The 25,910-nt window shown below is 38.8% G+C and overlaps 2 protein-coding genes across 2 annotated transcripts; one reads left to right on the plus strand and one right to left on the minus strand.

The window, feature by feature from the left end:
• The first annotated feature begins 2,929 nt into the window (after positions 1-2,929).
• Positions 2,930-11,911, plus strand: LOC108681232 (coiled-coil domain-containing protein 93). Its single transcript, XM_018170245.2, has 12 exons — positions 2,930-3,102; positions 4,358-4,452; positions 5,397-5,508; positions 5,725-5,889; positions 6,841-6,999; positions 7,320-7,391; positions 8,178-8,356; positions 8,568-8,684; positions 9,000-9,217; positions 9,457-9,577; positions 10,795-10,879; positions 11,517-11,911. Exons 1-12 carry the CDS (start codon positions 2,977-2,979, stop codon positions 11,694-11,696), a joined length of 1,629 nt encoding a protein of 542 aa, XP_018025734.1. The 5' UTR covers positions 2,930-2,976; the 3' UTR covers positions 11,697-11,911.
• Positions 11,912-14,379: 2,468 nt separating this feature from the next.
• On the minus strand, positions 14,380-23,089 carry LOC108681231. The gene is made up of 5 exons (XM_018170244.2): positions 22,064-23,089; positions 19,035-19,184; positions 15,964-16,150; positions 15,386-15,552; positions 14,380-14,880 (listed from the first exon to the last, which is right to left on the minus strand). Exons 1-5 carry the CDS (start codon positions 22,580-22,582, stop codon positions 14,593-14,595), a joined length of 1,311 nt encoding a protein of 436 aa, XP_018025733.1. The 5' UTR covers positions 22,583-23,089; the 3' UTR covers positions 14,380-14,592.
• Between the last annotated feature and the right edge of the window lie 2,821 nt (positions 23,090-25,910).

Raw genomic sequence — 25,910 nt, forward strand, 5'->3', positions numbered from 1 at the left:
GCTCAGTGGAGTCCGCTTAGTGAATTACTTCAATTAAATTTAATCATTCTAGTTATTCAGACTGGATCTTTCTAATAATTACTTATCGAATAATTTTAATTATAATCTACTACACCTTATTTATTTTATTAATATATGACCACTTGAAATTGAATGACTTGATATAGGTGACTCAAACTTCTCATATAAGTAATTATATATATAAGTTATACCTTATACGTTACACGTTAGTTACATATCAGAAGACACCGAAAGGAAATAGTTCTTCCGAGAGACTATACCGTGCGTTAGGTCAGTCGTTAAGAGGCAGTTCTGCCGTGAGCGACCCATTTCTAGGCCTAGTTTAGTATTGCGCTACTCTTCTGCTGTGCTTTAAGTCAACGTAGCCTACACTGCGTTTATTGGTGAGCTGCTATTATAATAGACCAAATGTAGTGTACCCTAACAATAAATTAGCTATTTCTGTTTCATGTAAATTGATTAAAAAGTGATTATATATAGAATCTGGTATGCAAGTGCTTAAGTGAGTAGGCAGAGGTCAGAGGTGGGCATTAGCGCGCTACATGTTGCGGCGCTACATTCAAGGCAATGTAGCGATAGCGGTAGCGCCCGCTACATATTTAAGTAGCGATACGAGGTTTTGCCGCTACAGCGCTACCGCTACATTTATAGATAAAGCCTTTAGATTTTACTTAATAGTCTTAAATATTATTTAAAAACCAGCATGAATTACATACATACATAATGTAAATTACAGAATAAAACTGTACGAAAGATTTCGGTGTAATGCTGTCAACCTCAGCCTGTTACTAGACATACTAGTGTCAACATGTTAGTTGTTAACTTAACAGTAACAATGAATATTAATACGAAAAAAACTATGAATCGTAAATATTAAGTTTTTTGTTTGTTCAATGTTAAGTTGTTACCAGTTACCACTTGCAGGTATTTTTTCATGTTTCAGTTTGCTTACAGTTATTTTTACACAGTTATATTAGTTTCACCTTCCTAGCCTGGGAGGTGTACTACCAGCATATCCGTAGCCTTCAAAGCAAATGAAAAAAAATTGTTTGGAAGGATCATCGCGTGCTTCCGGACTAGGGACGTCCGACGTGCAACAACCTCTGTCATCCATTGTGAACTATTGGACTGGGCAGTGGGCACTCAGCTTGTTGGGTTACTTCATTGTTTCTAGCAATACAGTTTCATTATTGTTCTTGTTCAATAAATTAGTTTTGGTGGCTGATGTTTGATGCACCTGTGTAACGAACCAGATGAAGGACAAGAATTCATTACAGTTATAGCCTCATTAGCCTGTCAGGCACCGCACTGGTGTGTCACAGTGTCAGGACTCAGGTGTCAGGAGTATTAAAAGTGAGATAGATAATATAGATTAACAGCTAATAATAACTGTCAACTGAATCTAAATAATCCATTGTAATTAAGTCAACTGAATAATCCATTGTAATTGTTAAAATAGAGCACCTGTATCACTGGACCCTGGCATACCTAAATAGGTTACCTACTAAGGCTTAGACTAAGGTTAGGCCTACATTTTTTGTAGTTTTTAGCTTTTGGCACAAAGCAAGCTTTGGATTTACATTTGCAAATGGCATTCACAGTTACACACGAGTTTTCTAAGTTAAAAAGAGACAAGGCTAGCTAATCTCAACAAAATGTTCTTCACTCTTGCTCTGTGTTAACCACAAAAAATTTGAATATGATTTCATAATCATAGACCAATAAAGCAGATTTCTATAAGGAAAATATATAAGTGCAAAGAAGCTAGTACGGTGAGTAGTACCTAGCTCCAGCCTCCAGCCATAGGAGGCATCTGATTTTATAATCAGAGCGACGGTTGTTTTCAATGTTGGTGGCAAAAATCCTTTGAAATGGCATGAAGTTTGCTCTTTGTAAAAATTTTGCATTTGATATTTTTATACCTACTGTCAACTGGACTTGGCCATCACCTGCACATGTCTGCAGGCAATTTCAGGTTAAATCATCATCAAAATAACAAACTTTGCGACATGGAAATAATAATGTTGAATGTTGGTCCAGACTGAAAAGTGAATTGACATCATTTTTCAATGTTGTACAATGTACATTTTGATGTTTCAATATTATTTGAATAGGTACCGTATGTAAATTGTAAATACTGATATTAGAAAAGCATTTATAAAAGGTTTTAGCAGATATACATGTACTATCATCAGTATCATGAATCATCATGCTGAATGTCTTGGTATTCATGTGATTTCACTGTTAAAACATCAAAAAATGTACCATGATGAAAAATATCTTTGATTTGCTTTTTACTGCGGACTATTAATCAATATCGTTTCAACATCACCAAGTTCACTATTTGAACATTGATCCAACAACTTACATTGCCTGCTTGAATTGATGGAAACAAAGGTGACAGGTCTGACTGGAAAATTGGCAAAGCCACTAGTAGGTGTTGCTTTAATTGCCTTGCATGGTAGTGGCAACTGGCAACTAGCTGAGGAAGTGGTGATGGATAAGTTTTTCATGGTCCTGGCCCCTGGGAGAAAACTTTTCCTGGTGTATTTAGTCTTGTTACAGCAAATAATTTTTACCATAATTTATGAAAACCATTTGTAAAAAGCTTGTTATCATGGTTGATTTTCTGAAAATTGGTTTTACTTTGGCCTTGCCACAAGCAGACAAGGCAGGTTGCTACTACTATCATAGTACTGTACCAGGGTATCAACTATCAAGTACATGGTGCAAAGTTATTGTCAATGCCACTGTAAATGGATGCATTGGAATTGATTTGATACAAATTATTTGACTAAGCTTGGTTAAAAATTGTTATTCAGAGAGTTTATTTCAATTTCTTATATAGACACAATATTTTGAAGTCACTGTTTTATTAACTGCATTCTTATCCATCTCTTGCACAGGTGATTATTATTTCTAATCTCTATTTAGAATTTATTGAACAAAATTGCAATGAAGCCAAGCTATACAGACATTAAGGATGAGGAGCAGCATCAGATGATTGAACAATGTCTGAAGTTGCTGGTGTCTGCAGGCTATTTCCGAGCTGGTGTAGCTGGACTCCCACCATTTGATAAGGTAATCCTTTCCATGCAACTGCAATAATCCTGTTCATGGAAAAATTGTTTAATAACATGAATGAAAAAATTATTCATGAATGGCTTCCTTATCTTGATCTTGATTTAACACTTTTTATTCAGAGACTGATTAAAGTTTTGGCATAATTGAAATTTGTAAAATGTCAATGATGGGTAAATGAGGCAAGCAGGAAAATGACAAAGGAGTTCTAGGTGCAGTTAATTTCAAAAGAATTATTCACATCCTTGTGCAAGAAAATTCAAAATTGGAGGAAATCAATTTTATTTGTTAATGATGAGGTCTAATATGAATAATATACCTATAGATTTTTAAAAGTCAAATCATACATTTTTTTTAATTTCACAAGTCTGCTTCTAATTACCTAATTCCATCCAGTTTCTCAGTATATCTTGGCTGTTTCAAAGACAAATGGCCACCAATTAATTCTTTTCTTAATGGTCAATAACTTGTCATCAGTCAACAAGAACATATTCCCAGCAAAATCTATTACTTTCACTGGTTCATTTATTTAACTTGTTGAATTCTGCCATTATTATTAGTGATGAGGATATTATCTATTAGGTCTTGGCAGTACGTAGTTCAAGAATCAAGAGGTGCCCTAGACCTTGTACATATTGACCAGAGTGAGCAAGCCATCAAAAATTGAGGCAACAAACATAGGGTTGCTATCATCTAGTATGTAGCAGGTTCTGTATAGTGCCAAAAAAATAAGGATATAGCAAAGAATTCTTGACATGATGTCAATAATAATAATATTGAAGATGTTAAAGGTAGGGCAGTAAGAATGAAGATCACCCTATAGTAAGCTGCCCACCAACAAGCAGGGCCCTGTGTTAACTGCTTGCCAAAGATCAGTTAAATGTATGTATATATCCATAGCATTGTTGAGGCAGAAATTGAGGGTAAACATTTGTCTATTATGGCACATAGTCATTAGAAGATTAATGCTATTCTGTGGGAATTGCAATGATACTCATTTTTCTAGAATTATAAGATTGATGTAGGATGAATTAAATAAAACATGACAAAAATTTAAAGCATGAACTGACATAATTATTTTCTCAGCATAAAAAACAATTATATGTGTATTTTACAAGAAGATATTGAACACTAGCTTCCTGAATTCAGTAACAAGACATCTTGTTAAATGTTTTGTGTAGAAACCAATAATTATGCCTTTTGAATGAAAATATATAATACTGGATGTCAAAATTTGGCAATGCTTGTTGTGCAGATTGTGGGAGGAATGACCTGGTGTGTTGAGAATTGCTGTATTGATCTGGACTTGGACCTGATGTACAATGACAGCCTGACTATAGGCCAGAAAATGTAAGTTATTGCTTCCCACCTTCCAAGATTGTCGAGTTCACTCAAATGTCAGGCGGCAGTATTAAGCGCCACCTTGCTAATAATATTAATTCTACCTACTCAAGGACAGGGATTCATTAACTAAGTTCGTGAAGGATAAGTAATCTGTCTTGAAAACTATTGATACAGGGTGGATCCTTGGGAGTTATATTAGTAGTTCAAACAGGTATAGGCAAAGATTTTGACGGTCAGATCAGAGTAGCTCTAATGCAAAGTTACATGATGGGTTGCTTGATAGCTACTGGAGCTCTAATAAGGTAGGCAGTCCTTTTATAGACTTCTACTCCCACCCATTACTGGAGTCTTGATCACATGATGTGTCACATGATATTGTCCATGCTGACTACCCATCCAGCTACTACCAGTAGCCTTGAGAATAGAATTTATATATAGATAAGTAAATTTTGTCTATTTTGCATTTATGAATGGTATATTTGGTTAAATGAAATAAAAATAATTATGTTAAAATGATTCTAATTAATTATAAATTTTGTGTTGAATAGTAAAGTGACAATTTACTCACCAAGCTCAAATGACTCTTCAAAACTGCAAGATATATTTAGAGCTTTCAATAATCCAATTTTATGCATTGAAAAATGTTCTCCACTAAGTAAAAATTTGTGCTGCATCAATGAAAAATATTGCAAGGATAACAACTAACCCAATCTTCAGTGTCATATATGATCAGTGCTTCATTTTAATGACACCTATCATTATCACTTCACACTCAGGGCTATTCTGTTAAAGGCATTCTACATTTTCCACTCAATTATTCCTAATTTTGCTATTAACCATTTAGTCAAGAGCCAGACAATGTTGTAAAAATAATAAGCTTTCTTCATGGCTATGTCAAGTACATTTAAATATGTCAATATTTGCCTGCCCAAGAAATACTCTCTCCACAGAGGCCTGACAGAGCACCTTGTGTCAGTGCTGCTGGTGCTGCAATGTCCACACCTCCTGCAGCCTCACCAGATACAAGGACTTGACGCTGCACATCTTCTGCCCGTCATTCAGGTAATGCCACAACCTCACAAACCAACATGTTGCATGCTTGATATCAGCTAAATTTTTTTTATCTCAAGGAAAAATCATCATTTGATTTTTAAATAATATTGTTGGAATTATGATACATTTATCAAGTTGTGCTGAAGAAATTTTGTAGTCTGAAGTAAATATAATCTCCATGTGTTGAAAAAAAAAACATCAAGTTAAGACTTATTGTTTTATCAGTGGTTGGTGAGAGCAGCTCTGGCCAACAGGGCTCAGCACAGCTCACTGGCCCAAAAAGTGGCTGCCATACACGCGCCTTCAAGGCTATCTCCTCCTCCTGCTGCTGCTGCTGCTGCTTACACTGAACCTTCACCACAGCTAATCAGACTCATGAGTGAAGTCCATGTGAGGGCAATTGCATTGCTGCAGGGGGGCACTGTTGTTTCTATATCTTAGTTGCTTGTCTCTTTGGGTAGTTGGTTATTAGTTTATTCTTCTTAAATTTTTTGCCTTTTTGTTTATTATTATGATAATTTTTCTTTACTTCTCATGACATAGAAGTAATAATTTCTAAAGTGAAAGTAAATTATAACACGTTAGCACAGTATGGAAGTGTAAAATTTCAATTCTTGTTGGCAATTATTGCACCAGATTGAGAACCTTGGCTAGATCTCCACTTGAGAGGAGAAAAGTAATATTTCATATCATACTGTACAGTTTATAGGTACATCATTTAGGTCATTATGTATTATTATGAGTTCAGTTAATTTGCAAGCTTTATTTCTTGATCCACCTTCACTTATTCTCTTGATTGATTTTGTTAGTGTAATTTAATTCTTCCACACATTTTTGATGCTAAGATGCTTAATGCAGTTTTTTGCCATAAGAATTAGTTTTGTTGTTTGCATCCATTAGCAATTGTTTGCATCCATTAGCAATTCAAGTTGTTGATTGATCAAGATTTTCTTCAGTTTGATAATTAGAAACTTTCACAAGCTGAATATTACATTCTCAACCATTCAATAAATATGAATTTTATCACTTGTTTGTAGGCCCTTATTTGCCAGTTAACTGCAGGCTATGAACTTGCAAATGTATGAATGAAGAAGCTCATTCAACCTCTTGGTGAATGACCTCAGTTTATCAGTATCTTCCATTAGAAACTGCTCGGTATAGTTGTGACTCTTTTTTAACAACTATTACAATTGATAGAACAATGAAGTATTTTAGTACACAATCTTGAGCAAATGTCCCACTGGTAAGAAATTAAATTAAATTGATCATTGATAAAATAAAGAAATATCCCACAATTGTCCCAAACACAATTCTGGTAGTGATGTCTTGCTCGGTGTTCAGTGCGCACACAGCTGTGTTCGTCGGTGGCGGTTGAGCACAGACCCCAGTAGCGGCGCCACGCCCGAGCAGCAGCAGGAGGAGGCAGCCTACAACACCATGCTTGAGTACAGCCCCCAGCCTCCGGCCCATCATACCAACACCAATCAACCCATACTGGTGGTCAGTGCCAGGCTGTGATGAACCAAACATATTTAGTACGTCCTATCACTAGTGAATTTCCGTTGATAGTTGAAGGGGTTTGCGCTAGTTTAATGAGGAACGTGGCTTTCATTAGGCTAGTTTCATGCATGAAGTCTGAAGATGCAGCAATACTGCTTTAATGAAGCTATTTATTTGCCTGTTACGAGCTAATGAGAGACCTGATCTGGTCTATGCCATCAAAAAGTTCAGTGTTTGTTTTCTTGATAATACTTTATTGCATGATGTTGTTAGGCATGACGTCAGCTGAGCGCGTGGTGACAACACTGTTGCTTGTGCAGGTTGCCGCCTCAGCGCCGCTACTGGCCGCTGCTGCTCACGGCGCCCCTCTTTTGTCATCAGCGATACTGCGCGTGAGTTTTTCAGTGTTTGGATGGGCTTGGGGGTTAATTTTCAGCGAAGTCTTTTCTGTGACATTCGTTGACTAATGTTTTAGTCTATATCTCTAAATATAATCTATATTTAGGTGAACTATAATATTATCTCTATGGTCCAATATGTTCTTATTATGTCCATATACTATAGCAGGAGAATTATAGATTGGCAATACTATAATATTCTTAAATAAAGGTTTAGGTTTACATGAAGATGCAGTATGAGGTACGTATTATTATAGTAGTCTAGACGACCGCGAGTAAGACGAGCGAGTACGGAGCCGATAGACGTGGTGGAAGCCTTTAAGGTTAGACTGCAGTTTAAGAGGTATTGAGGATTGATCTGTGACTGGTAGTAAGCTTGAAGAGCTTATATAGACGCTTACTACAATGACGTCACGGAAAGTGACGTGTAAACGCTACTGTAGGCATGGGTGCTGACCGTGAACAACCTGACGTGCAGCACCCCTCTGGTATCAATGATGGTCGCTCCTGTGATGCTCGCGGTGCACATCTTTTATCATCGGCCATTCTGCGCGTGAGTTTTTCAGTAAGAATGAGTAACCAAGAACGTCGCTTCAAAGTGGAAGTACTTATAGCATAAACAGTTCTTAGTTCTAATTTTAGATTTGGGACAGATGACTGAATAAAATTTAACTCTCTAGCGCCTCTTGATATGTAGCTCTTATTACATTAAACGTGAAAGAATTTGGGATGGCATAACTGCTACAGGGCAGAAGGGGTCTGACACATCACTGCCCACAGGACAAAGGAGGTCTAGAGCGGCGTGTGGTGGCGTTGGAGGCGCGACTTGGAGCACTGGAGCTGCAGGCTCAGGAGGTGCAGGAGCGACGGTCACAACTCAGTGGCCACATCAAGGAGGCTTCAGACGCTCTCGACGCTGCTAGGGCACACCTCAACAACATCGAATCATCACACCAAAAGTAAAGCGACCATTTTATCATTACTGCTTTTGATACAAATGTCATAATGTTTTCACATTTTTTTGCTTTTATTTTATTTTTTAATTGCTGGCATTCACTTACTTTAGTTATTTTTCTGCAGTTACTATTCTAACCTTAGTGACACGGTATGTAACTTCAATGAGGCAAGATATCCATAGCTTGATCGTGTGGTTATCACTTGGTCCGCCAGGGAGAGCGTGCAGGAGCTGAAGAGACTCGTGGAGGAGGCTGAGGCTCTCAAGAAGTCGCGTCACAAACTCAAGAAGCAACAGCAGCAGCAGGCCGCGGCGCTAGAGCAGGAACTGGCGTGAGTTCCTCACCGTCTTCTTTGGGCAAACTGCTTGACGCTTACTTGTCAGCCATGAATTCCATATATTCTTTTGTTATTTGTTCCAGCAGTAAATATTGGTCCGAATTTCATCTCCCATTATTGATTACCATGAATATTGCAAATTTGCCACTTAGACTTTACCTTCTAAGACTTCCTTCTTTATGAAGCTGTGCAGAATTTTTATAAAATTTATTCCGTCATTTATAATATACATTATTTTCCTTTGCCTCTCAGATATTTTCAGCAAACCATTCATATGCAGGTTAGTTAACTAAGAGGGTTTTGTGGCAGTTCCCTGCAGGAGGCAGCGAGCACCGCCACTCCGTCAGAGAAGCTCATGGCGGCACGGCAGCGCGTCGAGCAGGAGCGTCTGCGCCACGGTCGCGCCAGGGCCGCCGCAGCCGCCGCCAGGCAGCGTCTGTTTAGGCTCCAGTACGCGTGGGACGACGTGCCTGGCAGGGCCGAACTAGCGCAGTACAGGCACAGGCTGGCCGAGCTCACGCACCTCAGTGAGTGAGGGGCTCAGTGAGTGCTGGGGCTCAATGAGTGCTGTGGGCTCAGTGAGTGGTGGAGGGCTCAGTGAGTGCTGGGGGCTCAATGAGTGGTGGAGGGCTCAGTGAGTGACTCAGTGAGTGGTGGGGATCTCAGTGAGTGGTGGGGATCTCAGTGAGTGGTGGGGAGCTCAGTGAGCCTGTAAAGTGTAAGCTGCACCCCCGAGTTCCACGAAGCAAAGCTCCTGTGTTTGCAGTGGCGGCGAGTGAAGGCGAGACGCGCAAGTTTGGCTCGCTGCTGGACACGCTGCAGCGCTCGAGCCGCGTGCTGCTCCGCCACCTGCAGCTCCTCAACGGCGTCGCCGACAGCCTCCACCAGTGAGTTATGCCCCTGCACCTACCGGGGGCTAATGGTACCTCCGTCAGAGCTATTCTTATTGCCTACGCTGGCTACCGTAGTCGCTATGGTCTGATTGTCGCTCATTGTTATTCAAATTTTGAATAATTGGTATTTAAAGGAAATCCGATTTGTGGGTGTATAATTGTGAATGTCACTGCATAGAAAATACCTGCACATGAACATTATTGCCTCGTTTTTATATGACGAATTGAACATCAGAGATAATTTACCGTATTATTAATTCTCATACGCGGTAAGCAACCCATTGTCTAAATAAAATACTTAAAAAAAACTTTTTAAAAAACCACGTTGTTCTTGTGGACTAAAAAGTAGAAAATACATTATGGCTCGCCCCAAAAAACGTGTGTCGGGCAGATTTGTGATTAAAGCTAAAAGCACACAACACACGAATTTTGGAAATTTTATGGTGAACGTACAGCCCGACCCACGTTTTTTGGGGCGAGCCATAATTTATTTTCTACTGTTTAGTCCACAAGAAAAACGTGGTTTTTAAAAAGTTTTTTTTAAGTATTTTATTTTCTCCTTTTTAGTCCGTTGCTACACATGAAAAACGTTGTTGCGAGCCAATTTACTTGACTTGACGTACGTATCGATGATACGCAGCGTATCATCGACATACGCAGTCTAAACACGAATATCCTCGAGGATGACGTGCATTAAAGGTTCCCAACCCCTGCTTGTGAGTTCCTTTAGAGTTTATAACTACTGCACAAAGGTCAGCCATCCTACATAATATTCATTTTATTTCAGTTGGCCACGCAAATGCACGAAAGAAAATTCTTTTCGAAGTTCTGTAGAAAATTGAATTCGAGGGGATACATTGTTGTTCCCGTATTTATCTGGGTGCGTGGCTGTAATAAAGAACTCGGTCGACATTTCATTGAATAAATACGCCTGGAAACGTGCAACAAATTATTGATTATTGTATTGTCATCGGGAGCTGAGTTTCCCAAAAAGTTTCAGAGCGCTAGCTAGCGGGAAAGTTGGTGAAATATCGATTGCAAGATTTGATCATCACAAACAGACAGACAGACAGACGGACACGAAAGCGAGCTAAGAAAAACGTGGTAATTAATTGAAGGCAAGCGCGGTCCCAGTTGACGATTTTGTTTCATCACTGCCGCTGCATCTCAGCAAGAATGAGAATTATTGACGTGTGGTACCGTTTGAGCAGAACCCAGGGCAGCGCTGAGTTGAGAAGCACGGTGGTGCAGCGAGCTGACCAGGACCTGCAGCGCCTGCTGGAGACCAAAGCTGAGGTAAGTTGGCATCTGCGTCGGGTCTCAGCTAATTGGGGAATGAGTGATGAATCTTGTCGTGAATTATTGTTCAATTTTCAGTTAACTTTTATTGAAGCTGTGATTTGTATCTTCGGTAAATGTTAGGAAGAATCCGAGTCGCCTTTTATCAAATCGGTGATAAATATTTTAACGGAATTGCTGATGAAACTTTGAATAAACCGGTGACAATTCTTTCAGTGAATCTATAATGAAACTGTAATGAGTCTGTGATGGATCTTTTTACTAATTGGTAACAAAACAAACCACCGCTTAGAAGAAGTTTAGCCCTGCTTTCTACTGTGAGCTATTTCATGCCATGCCCGTACTGGTGCAGAACTTAAGAACTCTCTGCTGCAGTAGTGGTCATCCTCCAAAGTCCAAATGTTATGGTCTACTTAGTTCAGCTATTGTAAAATTATAGATCATGATGAATTATGCCGGTGATAGCACAGAGGTGATGAAATTATTGATCAATGATGAAATGGCAGTGATGATGAAAGTATTGTTAGACCGTGGAAGTGCTTTAGTTTTGTCAGAAGTATCATAAAGCAAAATAGAAATCAAGTAAACAATTCGTCTGTATTAGGTGTGGAATGAATATTCTTTCGTTGGACAGGTGATGCACGAGCGAGCGGTTGTGGAGAGCGACCAGCAGAAGGAGAAGACGCTTCTGCACGGCCTGCAGGAGACAGCGCGCCTCTACACACGCACTGCGCAGAGCCTTCTACACCACCTTGCCAAGAACCAGCAGCTCCTGCAGCTATGCCCTCCTGCTGCTGCTGCAGAGACTCGATAAACAACATTTCTGCGTTGCAGGAATTGTAGGAGATGGAAGAAGAACTGCTTGCTAACTGTAGCGATGTATCGCTTTGCTCACGTAGAGAAAACTTCAGTGTAAATATACCGAACATTGTTGAGTGCTGTGTACTCCTTATTGGTTGTATTTCGGTACAGTTACACTTATTATTACCACGTTTTTCTTAGCTCGCTTTCGTGTCTGTGATGATCAAATCTTGCAATCGATATTTCACCAACTTTCCCATTAGCTAGCGCTCTGAAACTTTTAGGGAAGCTCAGCTCCCGATAACAATACAATAATCAATAATTTGTTGCACGTTTCCAGGCGTATAAACTCTAAAGGAACTCACAAATGTTTAGACTGCGTATATCGATGATACGCTTCGTATCATCGATACGTACATCAAGTCAAGTAAATTGGCTCGCAACAACGTGTTTCATGTGTAGCAACGGACTAAAAATGAGAAAATAAAATACTTAAAAAACTAAAAAGTAGAAAATAAAATGTATAAGAAAAATTTTTAAAGACCACGTTTTTCATGTGGACTCAAAAGTAGAAAATAATTTTTCGGCAGCTGCTGATCTCTGTTTGCTTTCATTCTCTTGGTCTTTTGTATTTCAGTTAAAATATTTTACATCTAAAACGAAAAACGTGGGGCGCATCTTCATTTAGGCATGCCTTAATTTCAATTTTGAATTCAACCACTATTTCTAATTATATCAGCAATACTCTTATCAAATGTTCAATGAACCATCATATTCATCATATCAAGTAATCACCAAACAATTAAATACATATGCGCCCCCACGTTTTTCGTTTTAGATGTTGTAAAATATTTTAACTGAAATACAAAAGACCAAGAGAATGAAAGCAAACAGAGATCAGTAGCTGCCGAAAAATTATTTTCTACTTTTGAGTCCACATGAAAAACGTGGTATTTAAAAAATTTTTTATACATTTTATTTATCTTTGAGCTCACTTACTCTTCTAACTTTCTGTTCATGGAATACTTTTACATTGATTCTAATATCAAACTCTAAAACAATTGTTCTGTGCTATCAACTTGCAGAGAAGGTGAAAAGGCCCAACTATAAGCTCAAAAATCTCGTTCTGTTCAAACTAAAAACCAAATCCCTACTGCTTGTACTGAAGCATCATTTGTATTTGGTCCGCCAATTTGTATTTGGTTCAGATCATCAGCCAATTTTCTAGTTCGTTTGAGGACGAAGAAACCTTCAGCCAAACTCAGGCACGTGCCATTCCGTGATTTATTTCCCTATAGACTTTTTCAATTATTTAGGTCTACTGTAGTACAGAAGTTAGCAATTGTGCCTCATCTTACATTTGTAAGGTCCTTGATTGCCTAGTGTTGATGCAAGTGTTAGTTGTGAGCGGCAATATTCTGCTATGAACATAATATTTCAGTCATCGATGTCTAACAATAGGATGACAATTAAATGGAGGAATGCGGATAACTAACCTGCTGCTCAAGATGGCTCCTCAAATATGTTATTATGTCATGTTATTATGTTATGTTACTATGTTATTTATTTATTCTTATTACTATATCAAAGTTAGTCCTAGACTTAGCTTTAACCATTTGTTAACGAGTGAAAAAAATTATAATTGTACTAATTCTGCATTTTTTCTTGCTCCTGAGGAGGCCAAGTGGAGTACAGATAACTCCATTATTTGATCAGCTTCCTTGAAAAAATATGAATGATATTCAGGCTGACTTTTTTCTCATAATCTCCATATCATTTTTATTTTTTACAGAACAGGCTAAGACATTTATGTTCTTAAAAAATATAGGACGTTGATGATGAAAGTTTGAATAAAAATCAAGAACCTGCGAAACATGCCCTCTACTTCCTCGTGAAACTCGGTGAACAGTAAAGCCTCTTGTTGGAGTAATGACAAGACTTGACTAAACAATAATATTTTATTCGAATTTATGAATGCTGAGGCCATTTATACAAAGCAAGATGTGCTGGAAAATCTAAGGATATAACAATGCAGTTATACTGTTAGTTATTTACTCACTAATTAGCATTTGTTAAACTTAAATATTACTTAAATAAGGAACACTCGCTTCGTAGAATCTAGTTCACATATATTTAAAAAAAAACAAAATATTTTTTTAAGCATGCTCTCATTGGGCAGTGCTGCTGGTAAAATCCGAATAATACTAAATATGAAAGTTGCTATATTTGATTTTTTTTAAATAAAACAACGAATTCGTCAGTAAACTTTCACACCATCTATTAAGTTTCATGGGCAAATTTTCTTAGCAACAAAGATTGTGATTGTGGACTGGAGTTCCAAAACTCGGCAACATAAAAACATTTCATTAACATCATAGCCATTGCAAACCCCTTATCATCACAAGTTAAGTTCGCAACATGAACACAATGATGAGTCTATGCTCGCATTCATTTATGAAATGAATATTCTAGTTCTAAAGGTATAAACAAAAGCTAAGTCTTGTTGAATTCTCAACAAAACTTGAAAAGCATGGCCTTGTCCTCCGAGGCAGCCATGTGGCAGTTGTCCGCTGGTTTTGCTCGAGTTTTTAGCGCATTTTCTCATTTATGGAAAAAATGCACTATTGTGCTCGCCATGTCCATCTGTCTGTCTGTCCGTCCGTCTGTGACCTCAAGTTTTCGTCGACGAGAAAATGCGCTCTCTTTCACTCACTGCAGTGAGTACTGAGTTATATTTTTCTTTATATGTACTCGAGTGCGGTTCCTATGCCGGGGTTAATCCTTCCTAGTCTTCAGGGTTTGACCAGCGCTCTACAATACTATGTCGACAACTGGGATCCAGCTGAGGAGTTGAAAGTTGACGCTTCTCTCTTGCCTGGGAAAAGCTAAAGAGTGGGGCGCTTTCTTTCTTATGCCAAGAGCTGAGCGCTTTGTAAGGCTTCTAAAGAATAAGCTTCTCTCTTGCTGTGTAATCGAGAAGACGAGTCATGTGTGTTGGCGATCACTTGTGTAGCTCCTGGATGGACATCTGTCGTAGATACAGAGACGTATCCTGCGGACGTTCCGTCGCACGCATTAAGCAGTTCCGGCTTCAACCCGCCGTTACATTTCCGACTTGTAGTTCTGACGGGACCGCTTCCATCAGGTACTGTTGGCTGCCAAAGGTCCTCCGGCAAAGAGTCTTTTTTGTAACAACCCTGCAACATATTTCAGTATTAGTATTTGGCCCCAAAAAATACTGAGGAAATTAACATTTCAACGCCTGTGAATCTTGCCCATTTTGACTTGTAAAACTTCTTTTCTTGCGGCAAGAGTGTGATGTGAATTGAGTTCAATCTAATTATAAATGATCTTTTCCGCACTGCTCGCTCTGAAGCGTGCACTTCAGAACACTATTTCTTTACAAAAACAGTTAATCAACAATTTTTGCTACAATATTTTTAAAAGTCTATGTTTATGTTATTTTCATTTCCCGTTGGAGCACCTTTGTTCGCTCAGGATGCGGAGGAAACACTAATTGACGCGCCACTACAAGTGAGCAATACAAGACTTTATTTTTTACCACACACAAGCAGGTGATCATGTGCGCTGGTGAGTAATGGGTCATGTAGGACATGGTTACCTCACCCGACACAAGTGAGTCATGTAGGGCATGGTTACCTCACCCGACACAAGTGGGTCATGTAGGACATGTTACCTCACCCGACACAAGTGGGTTATGTAGGACATGGCGAAGACTACGCCGGGCTTGCCGGTCTCACGCACGTCTGGCACGGCACCGCGCACCAGGATGGAGTTGGAGCAGCAGCACAGCAGCAGGACCACCTGCCCTGCCGCGGCCGTGATCCAGTTGCTCAAGTATCTGTTGTCTGATCGGGTTGAATTGATTGTATTTCAGTATATTTACACTCATTAATTTTTGAGCTTACATACGTTGAACTTTCTATTTGATGAATATTTTACATTAATTTACGGGGTTCTAGAAGAACTATATCAGCTATATAGGGACTGTGCATACTTTCGGCTTGCGCTTATAAGTTTTGTATTCAAATTTGTTCTTTCTAGTTTCCTATTTACTTGTTACATGGAAATAATAGAGAAAGTTATTTCCATTATAATTTTTTTGGAGGTAAGTCAGTAAATGTACGACGCAATAAATATTCACGTCTAGAAACTATTAGTAAGGCATTCACGATATCTTCATCGTAAGCTATTAAGTCTAACTTCGAGCGGTGAATGGGAATTTACTCTCGTTTTAAAGCAACAATTGAAACTCTTACCAGGCAATAGAAAATGATCTAATGACTTCCAGACGCCGCGCCACACGTTCACGGCAGCGAAGAAGCAGAAGGCGTAAAAGAAGATCTCAATGGCGACCTTAAGCCACTTTTTCTTGAGGGGCAGCAGCACCTTCGCCAGCAGCGCCTGCGTCAGGAATGCTGCCACGGAAGCCAACGCTCCTATTGTCTGTACCAAAAAACATGAGGAACTTGTTTATTTTTATTGGGTTGACTTGGTGATGCTTATAAAGGTATTAAAATATTAATATTTAGATTTTTTGTAACGATATGAAAAAATGGGAACATTGCGATGGAAGATTGACCGTCTGAAACTGAATTGTGTTGTCTTATTAAATATCTGGGAAGGTGATGGAAATGGTATGGTGAACTCTGCGCAGTGCGCGCGGCTGAACGATAAAAAGAAAATTTTAGGTGCTAAAATAATTTTTTTCCCATACAAATGCTGCTATACTAAATATGTGCAGGAGAATTTTCTTATGGCACTTGAATAAAATGGAAAATATCAATTAAATTTGAAAAAAAATTTGTACCGGCCTTCTCTGACTTTGAAATAAAAAATTATTTCTGACTTATAAATAATAAATAAATTATTACACTAGTAAAAAAGTCACTAGATTGCTTTAATCGCAGATTCACTAGAAATTTAAAAGCGAAGAAAACACCACAAAAATTTAGCATATCTCTTTTGAAAACGTTTCGGAGACCAGCTCCATCGTCAGTTCGATAAATCTAGAACACAGATAAATGCAGAAAATTAGTTTGGAGTTAATAAAAACATGAGAAGGATGCTTGAAAATAAGGAAGGTGTCATCGACGTATCTGTTATAAAAAATTGGCTTAAAATCAGAAGGACAATTGGTCAGCCATGAAACCTCGTGAAAACACATAAAAATATTCGCAAAGGTTGGGCCGAGGGGAAGGCCCATGCCCAAACCGTCAATCTGTTTGTAAAATTTACCAGCAAATATGAAGATCGAATTTAGAACTGATAATTCTAGCAGGGATTTAAAATAATTGCGGTTCAAACCAATAACAGTATCATGAATATCCTTAAACAGAGTATTTAGACACTACTATAATCGGCCCATTTTAGTATTATTTAGTAATCGGCCCATAATAATTATTACACTACTCTGACTCTGAATTTTGGTAATAAATAATTACGCGATTCTGAAATCAGTTGTATCATCTTAACAGAATAACGATCATCGGGTGTTGAATATTTCATGCAACCTAGTTAAAATAAAAACATAAACAGAAATGTTTCTTAAAAGTAATTATCATTAATTTGTTTACGATAAAATTACTTTTATGCAAGTTTGATTGAAGACCAGAGCATGCTTTTTATTAACAATCTTCTTGTTCGTCTTTTCAATGAGTCGAACCAAATTTCTAGCTGGAGCCGGGAGATCGAAAAGCAGGTTTCCGAATGACATTTTAATAGATTGTGACGTTTCGAAAATACAATTTTCATTATCAAGCAGGTGACGGTTTTGCACGTTTATATACTTGCAAAATAAAACGTATACTTTATAAAATTACTGTATAATACATTTTGCTTGAACTACCACCTACATCAATCAATACAAGTCAACTCCGCACAGAGAGGCGTTGAACAAGAACAAATTAGTTGAATTGATTTGAGTAACTCGGCTTCTGTTTATTCGAAGCAATGATCAGTAATTTGCTTGGTATTCAAACTATTGCTCAATATTTTATTTTGACTTATTTTTCTCGTATGTAGACGTACCAAAAAAATAGCTCCTTACAGACAAATACTCAAACGCTTCATTTTGTCAATAACGACGGAAACATTTTCAAATGAATAATGGGAACCACATAACAAAATTAATAATTATACTGCAATAAAGAGGTTGATTTCCATTGACTTAAAATTCTACCATTGTAGTCAAAAAGTTCAAAATTCATGATTTTGATTTTCAATATTACAGCGAACCGTTTTTTGCACTGGCAAACAGTTCCTCATTACAGCGTTACGAACTAACGTGCACTGCACGCGCGTCACATGGATGCACTCCGACTGCATTCTACGAATGTCAACGACTGATTATGAATGTTTAACTGTAAACATACGGTAAGCATAACAGAGTAGATTGACTGAAATACTAAATAGTTCTGGTCTCAAAGAATAAATAAGGCTTGATCTTGCTCATTGATCATAAGCCATAGTCGGAACTTTGCTGGTCAACCTGCCCGATCTCGATTGTCTAACGATGCACGAGCTTCTAAAATGGGCCGACACCGGTGCCTTATTTCGACGTCGAAAACTGAAATTTCCATATAGTATTCGTGAAGATGAATTTCCTGCATTAAGAATCGCGTTTTTAATTACAACACACCAAATGACTGCTTTTAACTATTCATCGATACCAATTATTCATTACTGGTATTCGTGAATTGAATTGAGCAGAGAGCGAGCCACGCCGAATTGAACGAGCTTGCCTGAATAAATGCTCTGATGTTTTTTATATTATTCTATGTGCAAATCGATGTCAAGGCCAAAATAGAAGCAGGATGGTTTTACTGCCATAGTTCTCGACATTGTTAACAGGGACAACAGGTTTGACGTGTCTGTCATTGTTGTATGAAGGGAGCAATAGGACTGCCAGTAACTCTAGGAGCCGCGCTGTTTGCTGCGCTCAACTTCCTGTAGAGGCCGAGCGCGGCGTCAATAGTCCTGAATATATTTTTTTATAGCCCCATCTTACATACATTGTATTCTATTTATTTGCTTATATTTATAGTGCTCAACATACAAGGACATTGATCGAGCACTCATGAGTTAATCGCTCCTAATCTAAATGTTATACAAATTTTTTATAGTCATTCTTCAAGTTTTGTTGGTATCTTGTCAGAAACTTGTGGCGATTACATTACTAATTTTCATAAAAAAATTCCAGCTGAGTGTTTCATTTCCTCAACTTGAGAGAATGAATTCACATCCTTTACTAAATGAGCCTATGACAACAGTGCATGAAAATAAGCAGCAAAATAGAATATTAAAAAACTTAAAAAAATAAGAAAGTTACCAAGGAGCCGATGGCTGAGAAGGCAGGTTTGCCAGGGTAAAGGAAAGCGTCGAGCAGCACCCAGCCTCCTCTCCATACGAACACCACCAAGCTGTCCACTACCACCACCGTGAACACGCAGTCCACCAGCCATAACCATACGCTGGTTCTCTGCACAACCAAGGTGTAGGTTACAGGCAGAGGTGGGCAGTAGCGCGCTACATGTAGCGGCCACTACTAGCGGCCGCTACATTTTCAGCATTTTCAGTAGCGGTAGCGGCGCTATATTTAAGCAATTGTAGCGGTAGCGGTAGCGCCCGCTACATATTTAAGTAGCGATACGATCGAGGTTTTGCCGCCACAGCGCTACCGCTACATTTATAGATAAAGCTTTTAGATTTTACTTAATAGTATTAAAATTATTTAAAAACCAGCATGATACACACATAATATAAATTACAGAATAAAACTGTACGAAAGACTACGGTGTAATGTTGTCAACCTCAGCCTGTTACTAGTGTCAACATGTTAGTTGTTACCAGAGGTGGGCAGAAGCGCGCTACATGTAGCGGCCGCTACATTTTCAGTAGTGGTAACGGTAGCGGCGCTACATTTAAGCAATTGTAGCGATAGCGGTAGCGGCCGCTACATTTCAAAGTAGCGCTGCCCAGCTCTGGTTGCAGGTACGCCTCCGAGTTCTGGTTGCGAGTTTGGCACGCTTGAACTAACCGCACCACAACACAGTACAGTCATTACAATAATTTACATATATGTTAAACCTAGAATTTTTCAGATTTATCGAGGATAACTAGAAAACTGATGCAACTCAAACGAACGTAAAAGTGTCGTATTCTTCAATAGCTTTTCTGAGTGCTGCAATACATTAATTTATATGAATTTCAAATTACGTCAGCTTACAAAGAATACCCATCGCAATATGTTATATCTATTTTATAAGACCAGGAAATTGATTATATTCATTTACACGCCGAGGCTGGAGCAGAGCTTGATATGAGCCAGTAGAGAAGGCCATGTATCAGAGCAAGACAGAATACGTGATTAGAAGTCATAATACTGTTGAGGTAAGTTGACGTGGCGCCTCATCGTAGACATTTTAAGTAAGTAGCATATCGATATGTTTCGAATTAACCTTCGTGTTTATTTTCGTGAGCTTTTTTTTATTAAATATAAGTATTTGTTGTGCATTGTCTCTTCTTTGAAACGCCAGAAAAATCATCTCATTGTTCATGCAAGATTTTTACAAACGTAAACATAGTTAAGATTTTCATTACCTACACTTGACAACAATGCATTTATATTAATTCCAACTAACACTGTGATGGAATTTTCTTTTAATAACCAGGGTGCTGCGACGGGCGCATTGCCATCTAGGTTCGTAGACCTCAAATACTAAACATCGCAAACTCATGTTTTTATGCGAGGAATGCCTCAACTATCTGACGGTATTCTGGACACTAACGATAATTTTATGATATCTGACAGTGATAAATGCTTAGCTCATAGCAGCCTCGAGACTGCTAATGTGTCTGATTGACAATCGGCATGTGGCCGATCAAGACCACCGCCACCAATCTGAGTACGGCCTTAAGACAACAACCAGCAATCGGTGTACGGTCTTAAGACATCCACTAGCAATCGGTGTACGGCCTTAAGACATCCACTAGCAATCGGTGTACGGCCTTAAGACATCAACTAGCAATCAGTGTACAGCCTTAAGACATCCACTAGCAATCGGTGTACGGCCTTAAGACATCCACTAGCAATCGGTGTACGGCCTTAAGACATCCACTAGCAATCGGTGTACGGCCTTAAGACATCCACTAGCAATCGGTGTAATACCTTAACATCCACTAGCAATCGGTGCACGGCCTAGCTTTAGACAATCATTAGAAATCAGTGTACGGCTTTAAGACATCGACTAGCAATCACTGTACAGCCTTATCTGCGTCTCTGTCAGCGTACTGACGCCGTATCTGTCTGCACAACGATGTCATCTTTGTAACGCCAAATATCGTGTCTGGACGACTTCATTACAAGTGTTTCCACTCACCACGCAACCACGATTACACCCCCAAGCCAAGCACCTCGTCTTCATCACCAACCCTGGTCTTCCAATTCACCGGGACCATCGTCCTCGAGCATGTCGTGTGAGCTTAACAAAATAAATTCATATTATCGATTGCTATTGTTTATTTTGACCCGACCAATTTTATCTGGCCACACCTAAAGTTTCCATCTGATTTTAGTGAATATTACAAGTTGCCTTGACCTCAATTTCCACTGATAGGAGTCAAACAATTATTGAAAGTGGTCGGGCACGGTGTATGGCCTTAAGACATCCACTAGCAATCGGTGTACGGCCTTAAGACATCCACTAGCAATCGGTGTACGGCCTTAAGACATCCAATGGCAATCGGTGTACGGCCCTAGTTAAGACGACCATTATCAATCACTGTACACTGTACAGTATACAGCCTTAACCCTCTACCGCCTGATACGAGTAACCGGAGCAATATTGTCACAAGCCTACTTTCCGAAAGGATACGTTCTAGTGAGTGCAAAATGACTTGCACTGATGGTTGCAGCCACGTACGATAACTTTAAAATGTTTTCTGCTACGTACAAACGTCTTCAGTTTGATACACTCAATGGTTTACGTATAGTTTGTTGTATGTTCCCGGAGAGTGACATACGGCGGTAGAGGGTTAAGATAACCATTGGCAATAGGTGCACGTTCTGGCAAGAAACCAAGGATGCATGATTATACTTTACATTTCCAGCAATAACACATTGTATTAACAACTTTTCATGCAAAATTAATTGGATATTCGGTAATAATGGCATTAAAAACTATGACTCTCTTTGACTCTCTTTGACTTTCTTTGAGATCATCCGTGTATCAATAAATGACATGAAAATCACACAAGTTAATCTATTTTCTGATGCAATTAATTTTCATCCTATCTATTCTAGTATTCTTATTGAGTGCGAATTCCATGCATATGTAAGGGAACATCGTCTAAACTCACTCTTGGTTGTGATTCTGGGTTGAAGAGAGTAGGTACGTCGAAGAAGCCTTCTGACTTGTCTGCGAGCGAAACGAAGGGCGGCGCAAGAATATTGCAAACTGCATTTGCTATAATAAGGAGACCGAAACCAAGTCCCAATGAAAGAAGACCAGATTGCCACGACGTCCCAGTGAGGTGGTCCCACAGAAACCATATTCCTCGCCAGTGATTAACGCACGTAAAGCAAAACACAATCGTGTACAATCTCGAGACCACAAGGAAAACAGGGTTGGCAATATTGGCCACGCATAAGTTACGAAAAGTATCTTGAAAAACACAAAACATGAAATGGGGAAGAATCCCGATGAGTATCGATGAGAATATGGACAGGCGATCGTTTTCCGGAAACAAAAGTTGGTCCATCAATTGCCAACATCCTCGCCAGTAGGCGACGACGAGCGGCGACACAAAGAAGAGCGCGACCGCAGCGTCCAAGGCTCGTAGCACCTTCCTGCAACGATCAGGGTCTTCGCCCCCCATGCTGCACACTTCCCCTTCACAAATATTTAATTCATCGTAACCTTGTCCTAGCTAAACACTATAAACACCTCACTAGTACACAAGGCACCACCATTTATAATATATATAGGACAGGTCGTCTGACGGATATTTTCTGTCAACGTCCATTTGTGTTTGACAGTTCTAAATTAAAATTTCCGACGACGCGAATGGCCATTGGGAAGCAGAGGAAGCGTTCGCTCAGCACAATGCAGGTGGTGTTAGGTTGCACTCTGATTTATATGTGCCGACATTCACTGCGACTTTTTTTATATCTTTTGTCTATTACGTTCTAATCGAACGTTACGTGAATTCACAATGTTTTATTGGGTATCTGACATTCAACACAGGATCCAGCACCATTAAACATTTACATCTCTCCAACTCCAATGATGACTGAACGTAAAAGAGTTTTACAGCGGAGTGAGCTCTAGAAGCCATGACATGGCTTGCGAGCGAGGCCCAGAGTGGAACTGAGGTACCCGCCACCTCTCAGTGCTGACGCTCAATCTCTAACTGTCTAAAGGCAGCCCCATCCTGCCCCATTGCTGCTTCTCCTATTCTGCGACACTCAATTAATAAAGAACGTCACGACTGCTGCAGCCTTCCACTCCCATGCATGAGCCATAGATTCGTGCGCTCCAGATATTGAAAATACTGAATTCCCATGGTAGTTTTATATTATTATATTATTAATTATAGCACCATAAAAATCGAAGCAACCTGTCTGTTGGACGGTGCAATGTGATGTTGTGCTGGTACGTTATCACCTCTAAAGAATATGTTTGTTGGTGCATCTCAATTTTAGTAATAATTAAAAACGCACGAGGAAACCCGATAAGATTGCAATCTTGGTAAATGAAGCATTAGATCCTACTAATCTTTTAAATCTTATCTGAGAAGTTTTAAAGCCCCAGAGAACGTTTATCAGTGACCTTTAAACTATACACAGGAATGTTTCTCCAATTGATATATTTTATGTTATTTTATGATTGTTACAGATATATATGTTTTATGACTTTTCAGATGTCTTCAAACGGTACACTTATAAGGAAAAAATTTATAAGGAAAAAATGATTATGTATTTTATAAGGAAAAAATGATTATGAAGGCAATACATTTTATACACAATATATCTACGTGCATACAGGAAGCTTAAATAAGAAAGCTTTACCTCTATGCATTTTAGACAAATGGAAACGCCCTTCTCGTCTTACTCGACAGATTGAATTGCAAAAAAAAATGGTATAAAAGGCGTGAGTAAGCTATAATGTATCACATGCAGGCATGTTTGTGCTACAACAAGTGTAACAGGTTCTGTCACGCTACAAAAGACGCCTTCTCGTGTCGTGCACGGGTGATATTCGTGTCAGATATTGTACCTTTTATCGAGTTACAGGTTCTGTAGTCGCTTGCGGGTAAGAAACAGTGGCTCTAAAATCAATTTCAAATGTATCCCAAACATAAACTAGAAAAATTATTGCATCTAAGTCTTAGTGTGGCTTCATCATGTTGAACAAGAACTTATTTACAACATAACATAACATAGTGATCTCGGCGCTGAAGTGTAGGCCTGATGTGGCCTGTCGCCGAGTCTTGAACTTTTCGTGACTTGTTCACAAAAGATCTAAAATTGTGTCATTTGACCGGATCTTTTCATGACTGCTACGTATGACTTCTACCGGGTTCGATATGGTGCTAGGCATTTCAAATCTGAACATATATTTTTCCATATCTTGATCTAGTCGGTTCTTGAACGCGTTCATACTTGGAGCGCCGACGCTGTCATCGGGGAGGCTGTTCCACATGTCGGTGATTCGAAGCGAGAAGAAATTTTGCCGCGTGGAGAAGTTGCAGCGAAGTTTTTTTAGTTTATAGCCGTGGCCCCTGGTGTTGTTCTTGTTTCAAATTCTAGTAATCCTTAGGGGACCTAGTATAAACCATGAGTACCTGGCTGTACTTATATGCTTCAATGAGGCCCCCACGCAGACGTCGATAACTGAGGCTTGGAAGCTTCATAATTTTTAATCTTTCTTCATAGGACTTGCCCTTTGAGCCTGGAAGCATTCATGCCAGCATTTTGTTCGAGCTCTGCTTGCAATGAAGAAAATTTTGAATGCCCGAGCGAAACCTGAACAGCCATTCAGGACAGTTTTTGAACGAGGTTACACAATTTGCTTTCAAAAGTTTTGAATGAGGGTCTTGGAAATAGGTTCGCTTCATTCATCTCAAAATTGCGAAATTGAACATGTGAAGACTACGATGATATAAAAAAGGCTACGAATGACATTTGAGATCTTAGAGCGGTTAAACGATTTTTTTCAATATATGCACAAAAATGCTCGTATTTTTCCCAAACTTCAGGAATAAAAATTTATGCCAAACATTGAAACACGTTTAGCGCTCTAATTGTGAAAATGATGAAAAAGTGTCTTTACATAGTTTTTATTTATGCAAATATGATAAACTTTATTCAGCTACATATATCGGGAGACCTAAAGACGGACTCGACAGCGTAATCAAACGCACATTCTACGCATTCAACGCAATGTAATTTCGTCAATTATGAGACAATCCGAAAAATTGTACAATATACTTTATAAATATTGATGTGCTGCAACAACTTTATAACTTTATAATTAACAACAACAACTTTATAATTATACAGTCTGCTTAGTTTTTCTTTCACTGAAAGCAAATTATACACAATAAACACACGCACAACTCAGTCAATCATAAAATGCTTTTATAAAATTAAAAATATTGACCGTAAATATCAACTTACTTCCAAGACCATAATCAAAATTTATCCTATTCCGTTTCCAGCTAAAATAAAATTCAAAATCGATAAGGTTAGGTTAGGTCATGTTATGTTGGGTTGAAATATATGTTAAATTAATTCCTGTTTGGTGATTAATATATCGTTATTACAATTAGCCTCTATTCTATTAACCTGATCTAATCAAACTTAAGCTAACCCATACGTATCATATCGTTCGCGGCTGTACTCCGATATTATTGATATGAAAATATCTCTATTATTTCCAACAATCAACGTTGAAATCGATCATTCCACCTTTTAAGAATCATTTGCAGAAAGCACGTGCGGTACCAATAATGTTCCGAAACTTCGGACATGTGTTTGCTCTGCTTGATAACTGATGAGGCAGAGGCTGATGAGCCGTGTTTGCTGTTGGCCGTGCGCGAGTGGTGGACGGTCGACGTGTGGCGGGCGAATCAACTCCTCAGAAGTTCAGTAAGTGAACAAAGGAAGAAGAACGCTTGTTTGAGGAAATTTTCGGCGCCTCAA

The sequence above is a fragment of the Hyalella azteca genome, unplaced genomic scaffold, assembly GCF_000764305.2.
Source record: "Hyalella azteca isolate HAZT.00-mixed unplaced genomic scaffold, Hazt_2.0.2 contig4200, whole genome shotgun sequence".
NCBI classification, from domain to species: Eukaryota; Metazoa; Arthropoda; class Malacostraca; order Amphipoda; family Hyalellidae; genus Hyalella; species Hyalella azteca.

Excerpts from the sequence above, each read along its gene's own strand:
- LOC108681232 (XM_018170245.2), top strand. The coding sequence starts at position 2,977 with ATGAAGCCAAGCTATACAGACATTAAGGATGAGGAGCAGCATCAGATG. Across the intron at positions 7,000-7,319 it reads CCAATCAACCCATACTGGTG|GTTGCCGCCTCAGCGCCGCT; the intron begins GTCAGTGCCAGG and ends TTGCTTGTGCAG. Across the intron at positions 8,357-8,567 it reads ATCGAATCATCACACCAAAA|GGAGAGCGTGCAGGAGCTGA; the intron begins GTAAAGCGACCA and ends TTGGTCCGCCAG.
- LOC108681231 (XM_018170244.2), bottom strand. The coding sequence starts at position 22,582 with ATGGGGGGCGAAGACCCTGATCGTTGCAGGAAGGTGCTACGAGCCTTG. Across the intron at positions 15,553-15,963 it reads AGATCATTTTCTATTGCCTG|ACAACAGATACTTGAGCAAC; the intron begins GTAAGAGTTTCA and ends CAACCCGATCAG. Across the intron at positions 14,881-15,385 it reads ACATAACCCACTTGTGTCGG|GGTTGTTACAAAAAAGACTC; the intron begins GTGAGGTAACAT and ends AATATGTTGCAG.